This window comes from Acomys russatus, chromosome 10, assembly GCF_903995435.1.
Source record: "Acomys russatus chromosome 10, mAcoRus1.1, whole genome shotgun sequence".
NCBI classification, from domain to species: Eukaryota; Metazoa; Chordata; class Mammalia; order Rodentia; family Muridae; genus Acomys; species Acomys russatus.
In genome coordinates, this window is record NC_067146.1 from 53172777 (window position 1) to 53193599 (window position 20823).

Below are 20823 nucleotides of genomic sequence, written 5' to 3' on the forward strand. Positions count from 1 at the left end.
AGAGTAAAATAAATAAAACGCGGTTGCCAAGCCAGCTTCGCTGACACAGTGGCCTGAACAGGACGCGCAGCACTTAGAAGCATCACTTGAAAGTTTTCAGTTGCCTGTATTCAAATTACAGCTTTTCATCAAATGGAGTGAAGAGAAAGAGATTGGGTGGAAGGTTTGAAGATGTTCACACTCGGGCTGGGTGTCTCTTCAGCAGCACTTTGGGGCGTGCGGCAGCGGCGGTGACATATTGCGTGTTTGGACATAAGGCACCGTGATCTGGACGTGCCGTTCACTCACTCACTGTCACCCGTTCCATCCCAGTGACTTCTTTGAAATGAAAAGTAGTACTAATTTCAGGACACAGTGCACTTTAATGACATACAGCATTGGGAATCCCTCAGAAGGGTCTGAGGACAGTCTGAACGCAAGCCTGAATCTTCAAGCACATAAAATCTTTTCCTATGCTTACAAATCACTGGAAAAATACCCATCGCTAAACCCTGATATACATTCTTAGCCATTTTCTTTTCTCTCTTCTATTGCAGCCAGTGTTCAGGAGGCAAAACGTGACCCCGAGACTTTGTTCAAGTTCTCTATGAGGGCGTCTACATTCATGGTGGTCATTCAGTCTCTGGGCCCTTCTGTTTGGCACCTGCCAGGAAGATGAAGAGTGCGAGTTTCAGCGCTTCTGCTTGAGGCAGGGTTCTCTGCACCGGCCGGCCGGTCCCACCCAGCCTGGCAGCAGCTAAGGACAGTCCAGAGGCTTCCAGAGAGAGAGAGAGAGAGGTAGCCCCAAGAGCCCCACTCCCTCCCTATGGCTCTGAGCGCTGTAACATTTTGTCATTCTGAATGTCAGAATCTACTGCTAAAAAAAAAAAAAAAAGTAAAAATAAACGGGCAGTTATTTCAGCTGCTGTACTTACAAAATTCTTTTTTAAAAGGTATATGCTCATCTAAAGGCAACTGTGTACAGCAGCTGAAAGTGCTACCCACAGCACCTCTCTAGCTTTGATCTGAACTCTTACATTAAAAAATGTTATGTGTACAGGTGTTTTGCCTATACACATATCTCCTCACTGTGTCTGCAATGCCCAAAGAGGCTAGAGGGTCAGATCCTCTGGGACCAGAGTTACAGGTAATTGTGAGCCATCACTTGGGTCCTCTGTAAGAGTAGCCGTTGAGCCATCTCTCCAGTCTCTGGTCCTGGTTTTCTGAGGCAGGGTCTTGCTCTGGAGCTTAGCCTGGCCTCTGACTTCTGAGGGCTGGCATCTACCTGTGCCTACTGTGTCAGGCTACACTTAGCTTTGGAGAGTGATTAACCGTATATTAGAGCAAGAGGCCACAAACTGTAGCTAGTACTGTCAGATTGCTGCCTGGTGCGTGTGTCACTGCTAAGCACTCTGAGAAAGAGAAAATGTTATTGTATTGAATAAGAATCCATGTTAAAGTGCTGTGGCCACATCTGCTTTGTGTCACAGTGCTTGCTTTTCTGAAGGAGGATCCTGCGAGCATCCAGCTGTGTTCCTCACAGTGGGCGGAGTGCATCTGCATCTTCACTCATGCCATGGTTCCACTTCTTGGCATGTTAGGAGGGAGGCAGGCTGCAGACTGCTCACTCTACAGCCAAACCCAGGCAGACCTTGCCTGCACCCAGATGGCGCTTAGCTGGAGGCACAGGACTTGGCCTCTGAGTTCCATGCATCCTGCCACTCTCCTGACCAGCAAGCACACTGGCTGCCTTGCAAAAGTGACCATCCTGAGCTCCATGAGAGCTCTGCTTTACATGTTAGGAGCACAGAATGCTTTCCTCAGTGAACTGTTAAATATGGCCTATCAGTAAGAAGTGCAACCTACCCATTTTATGACAGGACTTCTATAGTAAAATTCATTCCAAATGCCAGCAGCTGTAAGGCAGATTTCTGCACCACACTCACAGGGGTGGGAGGGACAAGAATGACCCACAGCTTTGGAAATGTCAAGTTCAGACGGACATCTAAAGTCATACTCAGCTGCCCAAGCTTATGTTCTGAGACAACAAGTCCCAGAGGATCTTCTCAAGGGGACAAATGAGGGGCTGCACTCAACTCTGCTGAGGTCAGGGCCTGTCCTGGAGAAGGGCATCCTTCCTTGGTGGTACCGAATCTACCGAGACAACAGCTTTCTTATTTGCATGGGGAGTGCCCATGCCGGTCACAAGCTACGGTTAACATGACTTGAGTAGCTCTGTTCACCTTCAGTGCTGTATGGTATTCCAGGAGATGAGCATCAGTTTCCCCCACCATCTTCTGGAAGGTTGTGGGGGTTTGAATGAGAATGCCCGCAGAGGCTCAAGTACTGGAATGCTTGGCCCCAAGCTGATAGAATGAACTATTTGGGAAGGATTAAGGGGTGTGGCTTTAAGCCTGGCGTGGTGGTGCACGCCTTTGATCCCAGTACTTGGGAGGCAGAGGCAGGCTGATCTCTGTGAGTTCGAGGCCAGCCTGGTCTGAGTCTAGGACAGCTAAGGCTACACAGAGAAACCCTGTCTCAAAAAACCCCAAAATCACCACCACCAACAACAAAAAAAAGTGTGGTCTTGTTGAAGGTGTGCCAGTTGGGGAGGGCTTTGAGATTTCAAAAGCCCATGCCATCCTAATTAGTGCACATTCTCCCTCCCTCCCTCTCTCAGCCTTTGTTTCAGCACCATCATGCTCCACACCTCATAGATTCACCCTCTGATTTGGCCATGTCATCTTCACATCATTAGAAAAGTAACTAAGACACAGGTTTAGAGTATCAACACAAGTCACACACTGACGGCTGGATGTTCATGATTATGAACCTTACTGTGAACGTCAGGCTATCAGTCTGAAAGCGACAAGAGGCACATCTACAGATGTGTGTTTTGGATTCAGCATGTGGGGGGTTGGGGTCCACATGGACATCTTTGAGACAGGGTTTCTCTGTGTAGCCTTGACTGTCCTGGAACTTGCTCTGTAGATCAGGCTGGTCTCAAACTCATAGAGATGTGCGTGTCCCTGCCTCCCGAGTGGAGCGCTGGGACTGACAGCATATGCTACCGCTTGGTTCACCTCTTCTCACTTTTGCATGCTGCTGCTGCTGGCCAGAGTCCCTGTGAAGGTGACTCTTTAACGGGCCTGGCTCTGCGGCTGGGAAGTCAGGCAGGACTGCAGCAGATGTTGGGGTCTCTTTATGGTCGGTAGTTTTAGGGAACATGCTAATTTCCAAAGCTAATCTTAGCTGAGATTCATTTTTGAACTAAAGAAAAGCAATACCACAGTGAGTATAAAATCTACTGACTAACTACTGAAGTTCAAAGTATGTGCCACCTCCTGTCACGTCTGTTCTGGGTCTGTGACCCTGTGGAAAAAAAAGCGAGCTGGTTTCTGTGGCACTGCTGGAGAGGTGGGGGAGGGGATGCAAAGAGAGTGTGAAGCAAGGATGTAACAGTATTTTAAGACCTCATCAGGCTTTCTCTTATCATCAACACACAGCCAGCTCTCTGCCTGTGCCCTCCGCCCCTGTGCCTCTGTACACTTTCTAGAAATTTTGCTCATCCAAGAACATCAGAACTTCAAAATGAAAAGGAAAGTCAAAAAGGTCTGCAGAGCAGCACACACATAGCTCTGCTGCGTGGGGGGCTGTCTACTTCAGCACCCCAGTGACTGTCCTGGAAATGTTCACTTGAGATCTGTCTGTCTGTCTATCCACCCATCCCTCTTTTTGTACTCTGGTTGGTCTGGAGCTCACAGAGATCCCCCTGTCTCTGCTTCCCGAGTGGCAGGACTAAATACACAAGATACTATGCTGGCTAGAAATCTGCATTTTTACCTGCTGGTGTGAGGATCAGGGCTTGCAGGATGTCTGACAGGGAGATAATACCCACAATACTATCTGCTTCATTCACTACCACCAACCGATGGACCTGCAGAGAGAAAAGTCCAGGTGTGAGCTCTCTCTCTCCGCACCCCCCCCCCCCCGCGTGTATATGTGTGTGTGCACATGTGGGTGTACATGGAGGCCAGAGGTAGCTGTTTTTAATTGCTTCACTTCTTTTTGTTTTCTGCATATGGGTGCTTTGTCTGCATATATGTCTGTGCCCCCACGTGCAGGTAGCGCCCTTGGAGGCCAAAAGAGGGTGTCTGATCTCCTGGAACTGGAGTTACAGATGGTTGTGAGGAGCCATGTGGGTGCTGGGGATCCCACTTCACTGGACTGGATGGCCAGTGAGTCCAGGGTCCACCTATCTCTGCTCCACCAGAGCTGGGGTCCAGGACTGGGCTGCTGTACCCTTTTGGGTGGGTCCTGGGATCTGAACTCAGGTCCTCATGCTTGCACAGCAGGCAACTCATCTATCCTCCTAGCCCATATGTGAAAGTTTAAATTAAAATAATTTGAAATGCATGTTGGGAAAAAAATGGCACTCATGTAACCAGTACAACGAATACAGCTACAGCAGGTGGGCATGGAGGCCAGGGGTCCACACTAGGTAGTCCTTCTGCACAGGGTCTCTCCCTGAGCCTGGAGCTCTACACTGGCTGGCCAGCAAGCCTCACAGACCCTCTTGCCCCTCCCGCCAGCACTGGGGTTACACACCTGCACTATCGCATTTGGCTTTTTTGGTTTTTGTTCCTTAGGTTTTTTAAGACAGGGTTTCTCTGTGTAGCTCTGGCTGTCTGGACTTACTCTGTAGATCAGGCTGGCCTTGAACTCACAGAGATCTGTCTGCCTCTGCCTCCCGAGTGCTGGGATTAAAGGCGTGTGCCATCAAGCCCGGCTGCACCCGGCTTTTAACTTGTATCCTTTTACAAAGGATAATGTTTTGATGTCATGACTTGCTTTAGGGTTAAAAAATGAGTACTTTGGTCATCTATCCTGTGTCAATCAATAGAGATTTCTTTACATAGTTTCTTTAAAATACTTTTAGGTCCTTCAAAAATCCTGTGATAAAACAGCACTGTAACTGATTTTAGGATAAAATGATGGTTTACTTTTTCTATTTTTTTTATGTTTATTTATGTATGTGGGAGGCATGTGCACTCATACACCACAGTGTGCATGTGGGCCTCAGAGGATGATTTATTGGAGTTTTTTCCTTCTATCATATGGCTCTCAGGGATGCAACTCAGGTCATTGGGCTTGGAAGCAAGCCCCTTATCCCACTGAGCCATCTTATCAGCCCCAACTGATGGGCTACATAGCCAAGAGCAGAGGGAAACCACGTGTCCTAGCAGACAGAGGCGACTGTCAAGATATGTCTGAGGAACCTTTTAAAAGTAATCTATCTCCTTGTCACACAGGCTGAGAGTGACACGCACACCTTGTGGTCTGGGAGGCGTCGTCTGATGAAGAGATTTTAATAAGAGACAGAGTTGCAACGTGCAAGGAGAAAACAACTTATTTATGTGCTTATTTTGCTCCCATAGTTTCTTTCAAACCACAGATTTCCATGGCCCTCCACCGCAGCATGCAACTGCGTCAGCTTGAGTGCCATATTAGGAAGAGCCGCTGTGCCCACCTGGCCTCTTCTCTAAGCAAACACAGGAATGGCAACTCCCAACATCTTCCTGGCCTTTCCTCATGGCAGCACACCACTAGTGTCTTCAACACCAGCACTCTCTCATAAGATGATCTGTAGTGCTCACCGTGGATTCCATCACACAGGTGTGCCCACTGTCACCACAGAGAGGGAGGACACCGTCCCTATTCCTGCTTATGACCTAGGGAGGGCACATGACTCTAAGGACATTCATGGGATATTAGGATACATTCCCAAATGACAGAATCATCTAGAAAACAAGATGGATGTACAACAGTTTTAAAAGGGGAAGATTTCCTATTTAAATGCTGTGCTAAAGGGCAAAGAAAACAGCTGGGGGAGGAGGGAGCTGAGGGAATGAACTCAGATGTACATCTGGACTCTACAGGGCAGAGGCTGGACTCTACAGGGCAGAGGCTGGATTCTACAAGGCGGAGGCTGGACTCTACAGGATGGAGGCTGGACTCTACAGGGCGGAGGCTGCACTCTACAGGATGGAGGCTGGGCTCTACAGTGCAGAGGCTGGATTCTACAAGGCAGAGGCTGGACTCTACAGGATGGAGGCTGGACTCTACAGGATGGAGGCTAGACTCTAAGGATGGAGGCTGGACTCTACAAGGCAGAGGCTGGACTCTGCAGGATGGAGGCTGGACTCTACAGGGCGGAGGCTGGACTACATGAGGGCTCAGCGGACTTCTAACAGCAGTGGCTCTTGATGCAGTGCAGGACTTCATATGAACAGCTTTCACTGTGGAAGCTACAGGCGCCTCAGTGGTCTCAAAACTAAGCAGGTGCTTTGCCTCTTGGTTTGTGTGTATTTGTCATATCCAAACAGGCTTGCCATTAGCTCATTTCACTTAGCAGGGAATGTTCTGGAAGGACCAAAACTGTATCCTTCAGTCCTTGAGAACGACACTTGAGGGGAAGGGGTGGGAGAGGGTCAAGGGCACCGAGGATGCCATTCCTAGGCGTGGCTGTGGGAATGAGGTGGTGAACTGACTCACACCACTGTGACCTCTCCCTTCCTGGGAACACTGTGCAAGGTACACTTGAAAACCCACAAAGTATAGGCAATGTGAGGGCGGCTACTCGGGCCGCCATTCATTTCAATCAAGGGTAGAGAGGAGAGGGAAAGAAAATTAACTTTAAAAAGTTTTGTCTGGGGCTGGTGAGATGGCCCAGGGGTTGGTTGCTTGTCGAAGAAGCCTGAAGACCTGTGTTCAATACCTGGAACTCACATAAAGGGGGGAGGAGAGAAATGATCTCCATATATGTGCGTGCATGCACAAACATGCACTCGCACCCAATTAAAGTTTCACTTTACCTTATTATCATTCGCTTTGTTAAAATAACATTACACATTTTTTTTTCTTTAAATTCACAGATACTCTGGTAGGATGTAGTAACTAAAAGCGCCCGGGCCCGTGGTGGCGCACGCCTTTAATCCCAGCACTCGGGAGGCAGAGGCAGGCGGATCGCTGTGAGTTCGAGGTCAGCCTGGTCTACAAAGTGAGTCCAGGATGGCCAAGGCTACACAGAGAAACCCTGTCTCGAAAAACCAAAAAAAAAAAAAAAAAAGTGCCCGGGCCACATTGGTCTTCTCAAGGATACATATTTTTTTTCATACTATGAAAGTATCTTGTCAATATTATCCATTTACAAAAACTCATCAAATTCAACTCAACTCTGCAAGCCTTCACACCTGGGTGTCAAGCACTGTGCCAGGGTTCAGAATGGCCAGGAACTCACTCCCATCCTAGGGAACCTGCAGCCTGCTTCCCTGGGCTGTGTCCCTGACTCCTGGGCTCTGTGTCTCCGCCTCCCAGGGGCTGTGTCCCCGCCTCCTGGGGGCTGTGTCCCCGCCTCCTTCCAAGCCATCTCCTTGCTACTTGGTGTGTGCGCGCGCGTGTGCGTGTGTGTGTGTGTGTGTGTGTGTGTGTGTGTGTGTGCGCGCGCGCGCGCGTGCGTGCTGAAGCAGACATGAGGAAGATGTGTGCTAGGCTGGGGTCTCTTACCTCTGCTCTTACTATTCTGTCCACGATGGTCTCCAGTGTTTCCAGCTTACTGCACTTCACTACACCCTCAAAATACTGTGAGCGGTGCTGCAGGGCCTGGGTCACTGTGATGTCTAGGTTATTGTACGTTTTCTCAGCAGCAAGATTCTGTAAGAGTCATAAAAAAAAGGTCCTTCATTTTCATTTGGATGGATGAACAATTTGATCTTTTCTTCCCACCCAAGACAGGGTTTCTCTGTGTAATAAGCCCTGGCTGTCCTGGACTTGCTTTGTAGACCTTTAAACTGTTACTGTGCCTGGCAAGCAACTTGATTTTGTAGAAAAAAACAAAAATAAACCAAACAACAACAAAAAACCTATTAACATCGAACCTCATGGCCCTTAGTCTGGGCCATAACCCAGGGCATCATGGTACTAGATGTACCTTGCTTATGGAGGAATGTTAATTTGTTGTTGTGTTGGCATCATGGGGGGTAGAACCCAGAGCCTATGCAAACTAAGTTAAGTGCTCTACCACTGAGCTACACCCTAGGCTTTTTGTTTGTTTTTTACATTTTGAGCCAGGTCTCCCTAAGTCATTCAGGCTGGTTCTGAACTTATTCTGCAATCCAGTCAGGTCTGGAACTTGTAATCCTCCTGCCTCAGACTTTTGTGTAGCTGGGACTAAATACTTGTGTCACTAGACTTGGCAGATAGATGTTAATTGTTTTATAAATTTAAAAAGATTTCACTTAGCAGGGAATAGTGGTGCATACCTGTAATCCCAGCACTCGGGAAGGCAGAGGCAGGCCAATCTCTGAGTTTGAGGCCAGCCTGGTCTACAGAGTGAGTCCAGGACAGCCAGAGATACACAGAGAAACCCTGTCTCAAAAAACAAAAAACAAAACAAAACAAAACAAAAAAGATTTTACTTTGTTTATATGTATGTGCGTGCGTGTGTGCCTGTGTGTGTGTGAGTGCACGTGTGTGCAGTGCCTATGGAGGCCAGAAGAGGGCATCGGATCCCTTGAAGCTGGAGTTACAGGTGACTGTGAGCCCTCTGACTTGGGCACTGGCACCTGAACTCTGGTCCTCAGGACTGAGCATCTTAGCTACTAAGCTGACTCTCGAGGCTAGTGTTTCCTGCCAGGCTCCTCCTCCTCCTTTTGTCCACTAAGGCTCACCACCACACATGAGCAGTGACTCTTGAGAAGCCACCAGCGTCTAGATCTCCCAACTCGAGCAAGAGTCTGTACTGACAGGGACCCAGCTCATGTGTTCACTGAGCACAACCATAGGCAGAGTGACCCTACAACAAAACGTGTTCATTTCAGGTACACGGGCTGCAGGGGTGGTAAAACATCAGCACACACTTACACACAGGTCACTGCTAAGTCAGTGACTACTAGAAGCCACCCCTGGGAGGAGACTGGAATTCTCTAAGACTTATTCATAAGGTCAGAAATCATTACATCAGGAAACAAATCACTCAATATAGCTTTGGTTTTCATTTGTTTTAAAATGCATTCTGAATGACAGGCTTAAAAACATGAAAAAAATACTTACAATTACATCAAACTTGGAATAAATATCTACAACTTTTCCTAAAAATGAAAAGATATGTTAGAAAAATATTTTAAGAGCAGTTAAGTCATTAAAAAAATCAGTTGTAATTGGGTAACTACTGTAGACTAAACGGTGTTCAGCAAACCAAATGGGCTTATTTAAATAGGGTCATTTAAAAATGAACATGAAATGGTATTTTAATGGGAAGAGGAAACTAAACATGCTTCAAATTCTTATTTTCCTGACTGACGACTACGGGAGTGCCTTTATCTCTTGCTGTCTGCTCACTTCCCACTCATTCCAGCCCCGAGCGGGGTGACCCGCCTTGCTGGGCTGGCCTCACAGACCTGACTCATCCACCACAGGCAGCGCGGATATCCGTCTCTCCACAAAGATGTTCAAGGCTTTGATGATGGGTGTGTCGGGGTGGATGAAGGCAATGTTGTGGTAGGTTCCTATTCCAAGTTCATCCAGATTCTGCTTCATGAAGGCGGGCTTTGGCATGTCACACATCTGAGCAAGGAGAGACACGGGGATGCTCTAAGCCCCTAGCACGCCCTCTCACTGCGCACACATCCAGATCTGAATGAAACGCTATGTTCGGCAAATTAAAGGTAGTCTTTCCTAACCGTCGGCTTAGTGCCTCCTTGTCATGAAAGGGTTTACATGTCACAACTGTCTGTCTCAAGCCAGCTCACAGCTCTACACGTTACCTTATCTTCCTATGAAAACTGATTCTAAATATTTGTGTTTTTCCTTCACTTCCCAACAAAATAGCGGTGGGGGGGGGGGGGAAGGTGGGACTGCCAGGTCAGTCTGGGAAATTAAGACCTGAATGCCAGCACGGATCGAACCCTTTATTCCTTTTTTTTTTTTTTTTTTCTGAGACAGGGTTTCTCTGTGTAGCCTTGGCTGTCCTGGACTCACTTTGTAGACTAGGCTGGCCTCAAACTCACAGAGATCTGCCTGCCTCTGCCTCCGAAGTGCTGGGATTAAAGGCATGTGCCACTACGCCTGGCCTTGAACCCTTTACTCTTAGTGGCCTACACTCAGCCCTGGGCCCTGAAGTGATGCTGAGGCCATGTGTTTGCAGATCTCAGGCTGAGACTAAGCTGTTCCTCGTTCCGTCCTGCCTCCATGGGCTGCACGCTCCCCAGAGGGATGCAATTTCTGACTGTTCGGAACAGGGCACAAGGTGGCTGCACACAGCAGGAAGAACTTTAAAGTTAGCTCTCCTCTTCTGACTACTTCAGAGGAGGAGGGGTAAATTGGAAGACATTCTAGGATGAGGCTGGGCTACAACAAGCATGCCTACGGGTTCAGAGATCCACCTTTTATAAAGGGCACTGGTGACATCATCATCCTGGTGTACCTTATAATTATCAGGAAAAGATGAACAATTAGAAGAAACAAAATGTTCAAGTCAAAGAGTTCATCAATATTCAAATCATGAGACTCCTAGAAATTTAGAGAAAAAAAAGAGAGAGAAAAAGAGAGAGAGACCTATTAGGTCATCTAATCCACCTCCACACATGCTGGGAGGGCTTTACCACCCTTCCCCAGAGCGACCCTGATAATTCGGTAACAACCAGGACATTGTTTTATTATTATTATTATTATTATTATTATTATTATTATTATTATTATTATTATTATTATTATTATTATTATGAGACAGAGTTTTCTTTGTATAGTCTTGGCTGTCCTGTACTCGCTTTGTAGACCAGGCTGGCCTCCAACTCACAGTGATCCATCCGCCTGCCTCTGCCTCCCGAGTGCTGGGATTAAAGGTGTGCGCCAACACACCCACTGTTTCTTTATTTTTAAATAAATATTTTCATATGTATTTTTATCTGAGAACCCCTGGCCAAATATTCTGGCTGCAGGGTTCTCTCTGCCATATTAGTCCAAATTGGGGTGACCCCTTTCTCTCCACAGTCGAGATGAGAGGCATCACGGATAGGGCTAACAGCACCGACTGGACAGGGCTGTACAGAGACACCTGGGGCAAAGCTTCCGGTATGGTGCCTGCCAGTGGCCCACTGTCACAGATGGCTCTAGGGACTGAGCCACCAGCCTAGCAACCATGGGCCCCGAGTGCCTGCCCCTCCACCAAGCCCTCGGTTTCAACAAGGAAGGCTGTCACACTTGCCGGTTATCCACTGACGGGCAACACCCCCACTCTTCTTTGGTTGCTTAGTAAATGTCATGGACTTTTCGGCAAATTATTTAACATTTATTTAACCAGAAAATGCAGTTTTTCTTGGATGTGCTATTAAACTATGTGCATGTCTCAGTCACTGAACCTTTGACACCTCTGTAAGTCCCTAGCCATACATCCAGAAGAGCAACTTGGGCCCTTCTGTTAACTTGCATGTGTAGCTGCTTCCTGACGGGAGGCTGCAGACAGGATCCTGGGAAAGCCTCTGGGAAGCCGCTTTAAGTACTTATTTCCTTTAGGAAGGGTGACTTTGAATGACCTTTCTGGACCAGCACTGTTCCACCTGATGCAAGGTGATGGGGGTGGGGAGCACACTCCTGCTCCCACAGAGTCTCCTTTCTTACTGGCTGTTTCAGAGGTTGTGGACACAAACCATAGGAGTCCACTATGGGAGTGTCTCTTGCTCACATCTGACCTGCAGTTAAGAATGGAATTAACCCCATGGATGGTGATTTTTGTCTTTGCTCATGTTTTTAAAACAATGCCCTCAACAAATGCAACACAAAGCAGCCTCTGCCCTAAATCCTGGCTCCATCTATCTGGTGCAGCAGACCTCAGCGAGACTGATTTACAAACTGCTTTAGCTTCCCATGCCCAAGAGGTGACACAACGCCCATCTTCAGGGGTATTCTGCGCTTTTATGACTTTTCGTAACAGGACTGAGAGATGACAGCATTTGCGCTGGCGTCAGCTTGGGGAACATACAACACACACAGTAGTGAGTTGAGAAACTGAAAGGTTGCAAAACAGAGGCCTTGGAGCTAACGGTTTCTTCTACCAAGAGCAACAGGAGCCCGTTTACTTGACGTAAGTGACAGTCAATGCAACTGCATCTTTAGGGACTACTTACAAAAAGCTGGAGGAACTTGAGGATTCTTTTGTGGGTAAGTATATAAAGTGCATTCCCACTGATAGGGTCAATAACTGGCAATCTGTGGATTTTATTTTTGATCAAGGAGTATACAGCATCGAAGAGGCTGCGGGGAAGAGCCATTAGAGTCGTTAGGAGGCTTCGAAAATAATCAGAAAAACTTTGGACCACCCCTGCTTACAGTGTTTTTACGGCTTTAAATTACCATAAGAGTTCATTAGCTTAAGACAGTCACAGCAAAGGTTTACACAGGAGCTCATCTCAAACTCATAAGGGACATATGGGTCTCCAGTAAGGCAGGTTTTTTTTTTTCCTTTTTTTTTTTTTAACACATTTTTATTGAAAAAATAAAATAATTCATATTATATCTCATTTTCTATCCCATCCCCTACATCCTCCCATTCCTCCCTCCCTCCCACTTTCACCCTAATCCCCTTTCCCTATGACTGTGACCGAGGGGGACCTCCTCCCCCTGAATATGGTGCTAGGGTATCAAGTCTCTTCTTGGTAGTCCGCTACCCTTCCTCCGAGTGCCATTGGGCCTCCCCCACAAAGGGACATGGCCAAATATGGGGCACCAGAGATCCTGTGAAAGTCAGTCCCCAGTCTCCACTTAACTATGGAGAATGTTCTGTCCCTTGGTTAGATCTGGGTAGGGGTTTGATGATGACTGCAAGTTTTGTCCTTGGTTAGTGGTAAGGCAGGTTTTTAACAGCGTTATGTCCAGGGATTTTGCTTGAAAGAGGCAAGCCACAGGCCTTCAGGAAAGCCAGCAGTGACCCCAGCACTGAGGCTGGCTGCCAGACTCCCAGGGTGCCTGCTTACCCTGCCATCCCACCTTGGGGAACTGCCCTCCTGTGGCCTCATCATCCTCTGCCACGCTTGGTAAGAAGTCTGCGGGGTGTATCGTGCCCTGCTATCTGGAAATAGCTAACAAAAAATGAATGTCTTCTTTCTCTAGAGCTCTTGGGCTTTAAACGTGTCTCCTCCTCTGTCCATTTTGTGTTGAGAGCCAGAGGCTGAGGCCGCAGCCGCTCTTCCACCAGGCTGAGCCCGAGCCCTGCTTCGTCCTTCCTGCTTTTTCTGGGCCGCCTCTGGCTTGCACTGCAATCTCTGTGGGAACGTTTCACTGCGAATCCCAGCATCCAGCCGCTCAGACTGAATGCTGGGGCCAAGAGTGAAGCTCAGTTACCTTAACAGGATTCCTGTGACGCTTCCACAGGAGAGCTGGATGTCCAAACCTCACAGGCCATTACCAATCACGTGCATCCGCACGGCTGTTCACCCCTCACTCTACTCCCTCCCCCTGTCTCAGGTCTTGCTAAGTCGTCCAGGCCGGCCTTCTGCTTGCTATGCCTAGAGCCAGGCCCGCCTTAAACTTGCAATCCTCCTAGGTCGGCCTGCCCAAGCGCTAGGATTCCAGCTGTGTGCCACCCATGGGCCTCTTACCTTCTGGCATGCTATTTGGATTAAGGAGGCGGGTCCTATCTAGACTGGGGCAATGTGTCTATCTACTTCTAGTTGTCCTCATGGCAATAAAATACCTAAATTGCAAAGAATCTTTTCAAAGCGGGGAGAGGAAGCTTCCATGTTTACCTCGCATCTGGAGAGATATTCACCAAAGGCTTGAAGGTTTCTTGTAAGTACAACTCTGCATTTGTAGGAGGAAAACACACAGTTAGTCACAGGTCTGCTGTGTACCATGCTGCTTTACATTAAAGTATTCTCAGTTGACAGGAAATAACTAGACAAACCAGACACCCAGAGAAAAGATAGTTTAATTTACCCAAAACTACTGTTACAGTCATGGTTACTTAAAGCAGCCTCAACTGTTTTCAGGACGTTGTTTTTCGAAGAAAAATAAAATATAAGACCGATCCCCACCCCCGCCCAATATTTCCAGACAGTGATAACATCAAGAAAGCCTTGGATGCAGAGCAATGGCAGCAGCGGCCACTGGGTCCTATCAAGTTCACATCACTAACAAGAAGGGAAACATTTACAGAGTCCCTTAGAGGGCATTTTCGTAAGCTGGGAGGCAGTACCACTCTAACCAACGTTCTTCAGATGGTCTCATTTTATTTCACTAAACTGATGCTCGAAACCCAGGGCAGATTGGGAACCTTGCCAGCATATGCACATTTTCTTTGTAAAGAAATCAACTGTAATTACTTTGGTTTGCGGAGGTCTGCATACAGGGAACACCCTGACATTACCGCACCTTCAAACACCCCTGTTAGAGTGTGGATATACAGAACGTACATGGCAGAACTGGAGTGAAGTGCCCGTCTTGGTGGTGCCCATCACGTCACTGGCAGGCCATATGGATGCCATGCTAACTGAACTTGTTTAGCCTGCCTTGATAAAGCCATGCTCAACAAAGCAAGTTTTCAAAGTCATGAAATTAAGAGGGCCCGAGAGGCCTGGCGCACTCGGTGGAGGCTATGATTTCTCAGCTACCTTCGAAGGCTGGTCATCCTGCTGCACATGTGATGGGAAGAGAAAACCAGACTCCTGGTACCCAGCTAAAACGTTTCCTGTGGTTCCCCCACCCTTTCTATTAAGGCTTTTCCTTGAGCGCTGGGCCAGGGCCCTCTGACTTGTCCCTTCTTCTGCCCTGCCCGCTATGAGTCTTTGAGATGACAACTTACCCATCATGGGACAAGAGATTAAAATCTGGTTTTGTTGTATGTAAAAATAACATGACTATAAATGGTGAATTCTGGTATGGCAAACAGTTCTTTCGTCTGTATGAGTGTGTGCATCTGTGTGGATACACATTTGGTGTGTGTAGGCTGGACAACACCTCAGAAACTCTCTGCTCTGTGTTTTGAGAGAGTCCCTCCCTGGCTCTGGCCTTGCCCGTTGAGTGAGCCTGGGGGACGAGTGAGCCCAGAGACTGGCCCATCACTAGCCTCCAGTGCTGGAACTACGAGTGCACACCACATGCTTGGCTTTCTTACAAGGATTCTGGGGCTGAGCTCTGGTTCTCAGACTTGAACAACCAGCACTTTTCTCCCCAGCCCAAGAGCTCCTAAAACGATTTCCTTGTTACTCGGTCTGAACTGTTTGGTTAAAACTTTTCTTGTTCCAGTTTTGTCGGCCTAACCAGACAGCTTGCTCTGCCCCACCCTCGGGACACGGTGACCGGGTCTCTGAGGCAATGCTCAGCGGTCGGCTCACTCATCTCTACAGCTCCAGGTCTAGTGTAAAGCCACACACGTGTGGCTGCTGTAAGCGCAGTCAATCACAGATGGGCAGCACGTGCAGTTAGTACGGAAGACCCTCCAAATGGAAAAGGAACACGCAGAGTGCTGTAGCCCGCGGGTTGGGATTTAGGGCAGGAAACAACCTGAGACGTCAAAACACGCTTTTCACATACCATCTCCCCCAGATACTGAAGAGTTTAAGACTGGATAGTGCTTACCCCTCCACGTTTCGATCTTATGTTCCTCTAATTCATAAATCTGTACCTGCAAATAAGAAAAACCCACATCTTTATGTGTCATCATTTACAGGGGCCAAGTAGCTACGCTCCTGTTACTCTGTTTATATAATTAGAAAATGAGGGGACATAAGGAATGTATTTTCAAGTTTGACGAAACAGCTTTAGTCTGTTTATGTATTTACATTTCAATAGATTTCCCCCAATTTTTTATTTAATAAATGACCGCAGATATGTGCGCTGTGTGTGTGTGTGTGTGTAGAATATTTAAAATCTGGTAAAACTTCTTTCATTTTTCTCTAAGTAATATATTTTTAATTTAAAAATCTTAGTAAGCAGATGAAAGTAATGGTTTCATGGTGGCATTTCTGGTTTTGTGTGCATGTGTCAATATACGCCATTTTTTTTTTTTCTTTTTTTAAATACAGTATCCTGCTTGCAGGCCAGAGGAGAGCATCAGATCTCATTATAGATGGTTACAGGCCACAATGTGGTCGCTGGGAATTGAACTCAGGACCTTTGGAAGAGCAGCCAGTGCTCTTAACCTCTGAGCCATCTCTCCAGCCCCTTATTCTTTTTTTTTTTTTTTTTCTTCGAGACAGGGTTTCTCTGTAGCCCTGGCTGTCCCGGACATACTTTGTAGACCAGGCTGGCTTTGAACTCACAGTGATCTGCCTACCTCTGCCTCCCAAGTGCTAGGATTAAAGGCATGCGCCACCACTGGGCAGCTTGCCCCACCATTCTTAGTTCCCCTTTATTAGCCTCCCTAACTTCCCCCTCGACTGTCTCCTTTCTTCCCACAAAAGGCCCCTCCTCCTGTCTTCATGCCTCACATATTCCTTTGTCCTTTCTTATTCCCCACTCCTACCCCGAGGCCCCATCTTCCCTTTTCACCATCCACTTTTTACTTCTGTGTCCTCATATGAAGATCTTCCTTCTAGAGTTTTCCTCATGAAGAGACTCATTTTACATTTCATGTGGGAATTAGTCATTTGGCACTCAGTGACAGTTTGATCAAATGATAGATCATAAACATGACTATTAAGAACCATCAACGTGGGCTGGAGAGGTGGCTCAGAGGTTAGGAGCATTGGCTGCTTTTCCAAAGGTCCTGAGTTCAATTCCCAGCAACCACATGGTGGCTCACAATCACCTGTAATGAGATCTGGTGCCCTCTTCTGGTGTGCAGGTGTACATGCAGGCAAAACATTGTATGCATAATAATAAATAAATCTTAAAAAAAAAAAAAGAACCATCAATGTTGTGGCCATGGTCTCAGTCTGAGTAAAAACATCTTGTGTTTACTCACTGATGACACACTTCTTACAAGAAGCCCTGTTAAATAACTGATCTTCTAGGTGCCCCATATAGTAGAACTAGTTAAATAGAACACACAGCTGTCCCACCACCGTCACCACCGCAGACAGAACCAAAACCAAACAGTGTTTGATCTAGGGCAGACTGGGCTTCAGTTCAAATTGCCCTTCTAGAACAGCTGGGCTAGGTGCCAGGGTGTCTGCCACCAACGGCATCCAGAATAGTTTCCCTAGCTTGGCAGGAGAGAGTCAGAACTGAATTTCTCCAATTTTGGTTTGTACGTCCTCTTTCCTACTTTCCTTGTAGCGCCTATAAAACCGTGAAGGAGGGGCTGGGGTTGTAGCTCAGCGGTGGAGGACTGCCTAGCAAGCTCAGCGGCCTGGCTTCCCCCCAGAACTGGAGTAAGAAAGAAACAGAGATCCTCGACGGGCGATGAGTGGCTATCACACTGCACTCAGAACACCAGGCCTGGAAGTATTAAGCCCTGTAGCCACTTTATCTCCAGGGTGAGGCCCCGAGGCCAACCACTAAGAGGAAGCGGGGCGGGGGGGGGGGGGGCGGCACCACCCTTCCTGGTCCTAGCAGATACTACTGCACACATCACCTGCTGCTAGTCATCAAGCAGCAGGACCTTACACGTCAAAACTAGAAAGGACAATTCCGCAAGCTGAATAAAGCAGTTATAACCGGGCCCCTCTGCCATGTCTCCTGCGAGCATCACACGAATGCAGAGACACCAAGTTCACTGCTTACTTAGGTTGGAAGTCTTACATTGAACTTCCTCATGTATTATACATACAGGGAAAATCCACCCCATCCTGGCCACACACAGTGAGGCCCATGTCACTTACCATAGGTGATTTATAGTATCTGTGTAGTATGTTTATGAAATCTGTAATCGTGAGCATTCCTGAAACAAAGAGTCACAGGTCAAAAACAAAACTAAAGGGCTGGGGCTGGCTCAGTGGTTAAGCACGTAGGTGTGAGAACAGGCATCTGGATCCTTAAACACTGGCAGGTGTGGTGGCCCACCGGTAACTCCAGCCATGGAAGGCAGAGACAGGGGGTCCCCAGAATAAACTGGGCGGTGAGACTAGGCACACTGGCAAGCTCTGGGTTTGACTGAGAGATGCTGCCCCAAAGAATAAAGTGGACAAGTGACAGAGGATGATCCCTGGCATCAATCTTGGGCCTACGCATGCATTCATGCATGCATGCACATATGAGTATACACACATACACACATGCTAGTGTACACACACACGCACGCGCGCACACACACACACACACACACACACTTGCAAATATACAGATTAAGAGTGAACTAACTAATGTTCATAAAATACCATAAGAACTGTAGCTGCATGTGAGTTACTATTCACAACATGCCTACTGTGTGCTGGAATCTAGAACTGTGATGACAAAAAAACCCAATGTTTTCCACAAGAACATTACAGTCTAGAAGGAGAATGACAGCTACTCGGACTGTGGCCAGATGTGACAAGAGTATACATAGTTGGAAGGCGCACACCTCTTCCCCTCTCAGTGCTAGGGTCCTGCACATCCTAAGGGACGCACAGCACTGAATGCCACCCCTAGCTCTTGGGTTTCCCAAATAAGGTTTTGCTATCGCTTAGGCTGGAACTTGGAACCCTCATGCCTCTGCATCTCAAGTGCTGGCATTGCAGGCATGTATCACCATAGCCAGGGCTTACCTAGGGTTTCTGTCAGCTTAATGATTTAGCTGACACCGATCATATTCACATTCTGAGGCTTGCTGCTGTTTTTACAAGGTGCTGAGCAGTGACTGGGCAGAGCAAGTGCCTTGGGCTCATCTCACCACACCGGTGATGACTGCTCCCCAAGCCGATAAAGACACAAAAGCCCCTCCAGAGTGCTTAGAAATTGTTAAATTAAAAGCACCCCCCCCAAAAAAAACCCAAACCACTTGAAAGGCAAAAAAGACTGCAATAAGGTCACAACACTGTCTTATGTTCACTAGGGTTTGGTCTTGTGCAGTGTGTGAACACCAGAACGTTCCATCAGGCTGAACCCGCAGGGATGGACTACTGACTGCAGTGCTCTGCTGGGAAAGGGGCTCCCTGACCAACCAGCCTCCCCACCACGCCACTCACCTACAATGCCAGCCAGCCTCCCCGCCACACCACTCACCTACAAAGCTCTGCTTCTTACTCTCCCACAGCGGCGCTGCGCGGACTCCGTTGGCTACCAAAGCGAAGAAGGCCTTTTTAACCTGGAGGGAAACCAGAGGCAAAACATCCCTTTAAAGTCCACATCTCAGGAGGAAAATAGTCTCAACCAAGGTGTCAACCAAATCGTACCAGGAATTACCGATGACAGGCAGTTTAGGTTCCGTAAGCTACAAATGTTACTTGTAACCTACTTAAAGGCACTTAGATGTGTCCAACCTTTTGAAATTGTCACATGAGTTGTCATCTTTGCAAAGCTCATCTAGAGCAATGCTAGCAAGTTACAGAACCACAAAAAAACTCTTTTTTTCTTTTCTCTTTGCATGTATGTATATGTGTGTATGTAGCTGTGCACCTGTAGGCACATGTGTGGAGGTCAGAGGACAACTTCGGGTGTCCTCTTGGTTGCTGCGCACACACCAGGCTAGCTGGTTGACAGGTTTCCACAGATCCACCAACTGTGCCTCCAATCTCCCTACAGGGGCAACAGACTACAGAAGCACACTGCCCAGGCTTCTGGGGTCTTACACAGGATCTGGGGATTTGGACTCAGGTCCTCAAACTTATGGCAAATGGTTTGAGCACTGAGACATTTCCCTAGTCCTCCTAAGATCTGAAGGAAGAAGCCAGGCATGGAGGCGTGCATCTTTAATCCCAGCAGTCAGGGAGGCAGAGGCAGGTGGATCTCTGTGAGTTTGAGGCCAGCCTGGACTCTGAGTCTAGGACAGCCAAGGCTACACAGAGAAACTCTGTCTCAAAAAACCATTTAAAGAAAAGAAAAGAAAAGAAACATTTGAAGGAAGTTTATAATTTTGTGTCCCGTCATGCTCATGTGACATACTCTGAGCTGCACATGGCCTATGGGCCACAGGATGGCCACATCTGGTAGAGGGAGTGGGCATTATTTTTTTGAACTGAAAGACAATTAGCTTCATATTTTTCTTTTCTGTAATTAAATATTCTTGTATATACAGCTTTTCTATAAATAAAATCATACAAAATAACTAAATAACAGCCTAATTTCTCCCATGTGTGATGGGTAGAATTCATCTGAAACATAATTATAATGAATTTATTTGAAATGGTAACTGGTCATTATATTAAAAATCACAGCAAATAAAAAGTTTTCCCATTCTCCCCCCCCCCCCCAAAAAAAAAGATGTGAAAGAAAGGCCTGCAGCTATAGCTACATTTTACAGCACTGGAGACGAACACGAGCTCTGGGCCATGACAGCATAGGCAGGCGCTGTTCAGCGTGTCAGTGCAGGGCACTTCGTTGACGCTAATGCACATGCTTGGGATTTTGTAAGGTGTCACCCTTGATTTATTAAGAGCCAAAAGCTCGGGGGGTGGGGGGGTGAAAACAATCCTCTAAACAGCGAATGCAAACAAGGAAAACGTTCCATAATCATTAATAATTCAAGACATGCAAATGAAACAGTAAAACATTATTCAAAGCTGCTGTTGTAGTCTGGAGCTGAGGGTGGTCCCCAAATGCCTATGTGAGAGGAAGTGAGGTCATGCGAGTGGGGGAGCCCGGGGGAGGACATCGAGACCCTAGGCCCCTTCTTTCTTTTTTGAGACAGGGTTTCTCTGTGTAGCCTTGACTGTCCTGGACTCGCTTTGTGCTGGTCTAGAACTTGTAATCCTTCTGCCTCGGCCTCACTTG

General features: G+C 47.4%; 1 protein-coding gene across 14 annotated transcripts in view; it reads right to left on the bottom strand.

Moving 5' to 3' along the window:
- Prkag2 (protein kinase AMP-activated non-catalytic subunit gamma 2) overlaps window positions 1-20823 on the bottom strand; it is a 338192-nt gene that overhangs the window by 384 nt on the left and 316985 nt on the right. For 10 of the 14 annotated variants that reach the window (XM_051152191.1, XM_051152187.1, XM_051152184.1 and 7 more), the window contains 9 exons: window positions 19117-19198; window positions 17796-17854; window positions 15610-15655; window positions 13779-13833; window positions 12162-12288; window positions 9438-9603; window positions 9091-9128; window positions 7546-7692; window positions 3823-3916 (listed from right to left, as the gene is read on the bottom strand). In XM_051152191.1, coding sequence (XP_051008148.1) covers window positions 3823-3916; window positions 7546-7692; window positions 9091-9128; window positions 9438-9603; window positions 12162-12288; window positions 13779-13833; window positions 15610-15655; window positions 17796-17854; window positions 19117-19198 — 814 coding nt within the window. Of the gene's footprint in view, window positions 1-61; window positions 644-3822; window positions 3917-7545; window positions 7693-9090; window positions 9129-9437; window positions 9604-10287; window positions 10549-12161; window positions 12289-13778; window positions 13834-15609; window positions 15656-17795; window positions 17855-19116; window positions 19199-20823 lie in introns of those variants that run through there. The other 4 variants (XM_051152186.1, XM_051152185.1, XM_051152195.1 and 1 more) reach the window with 2 other exon arrangements.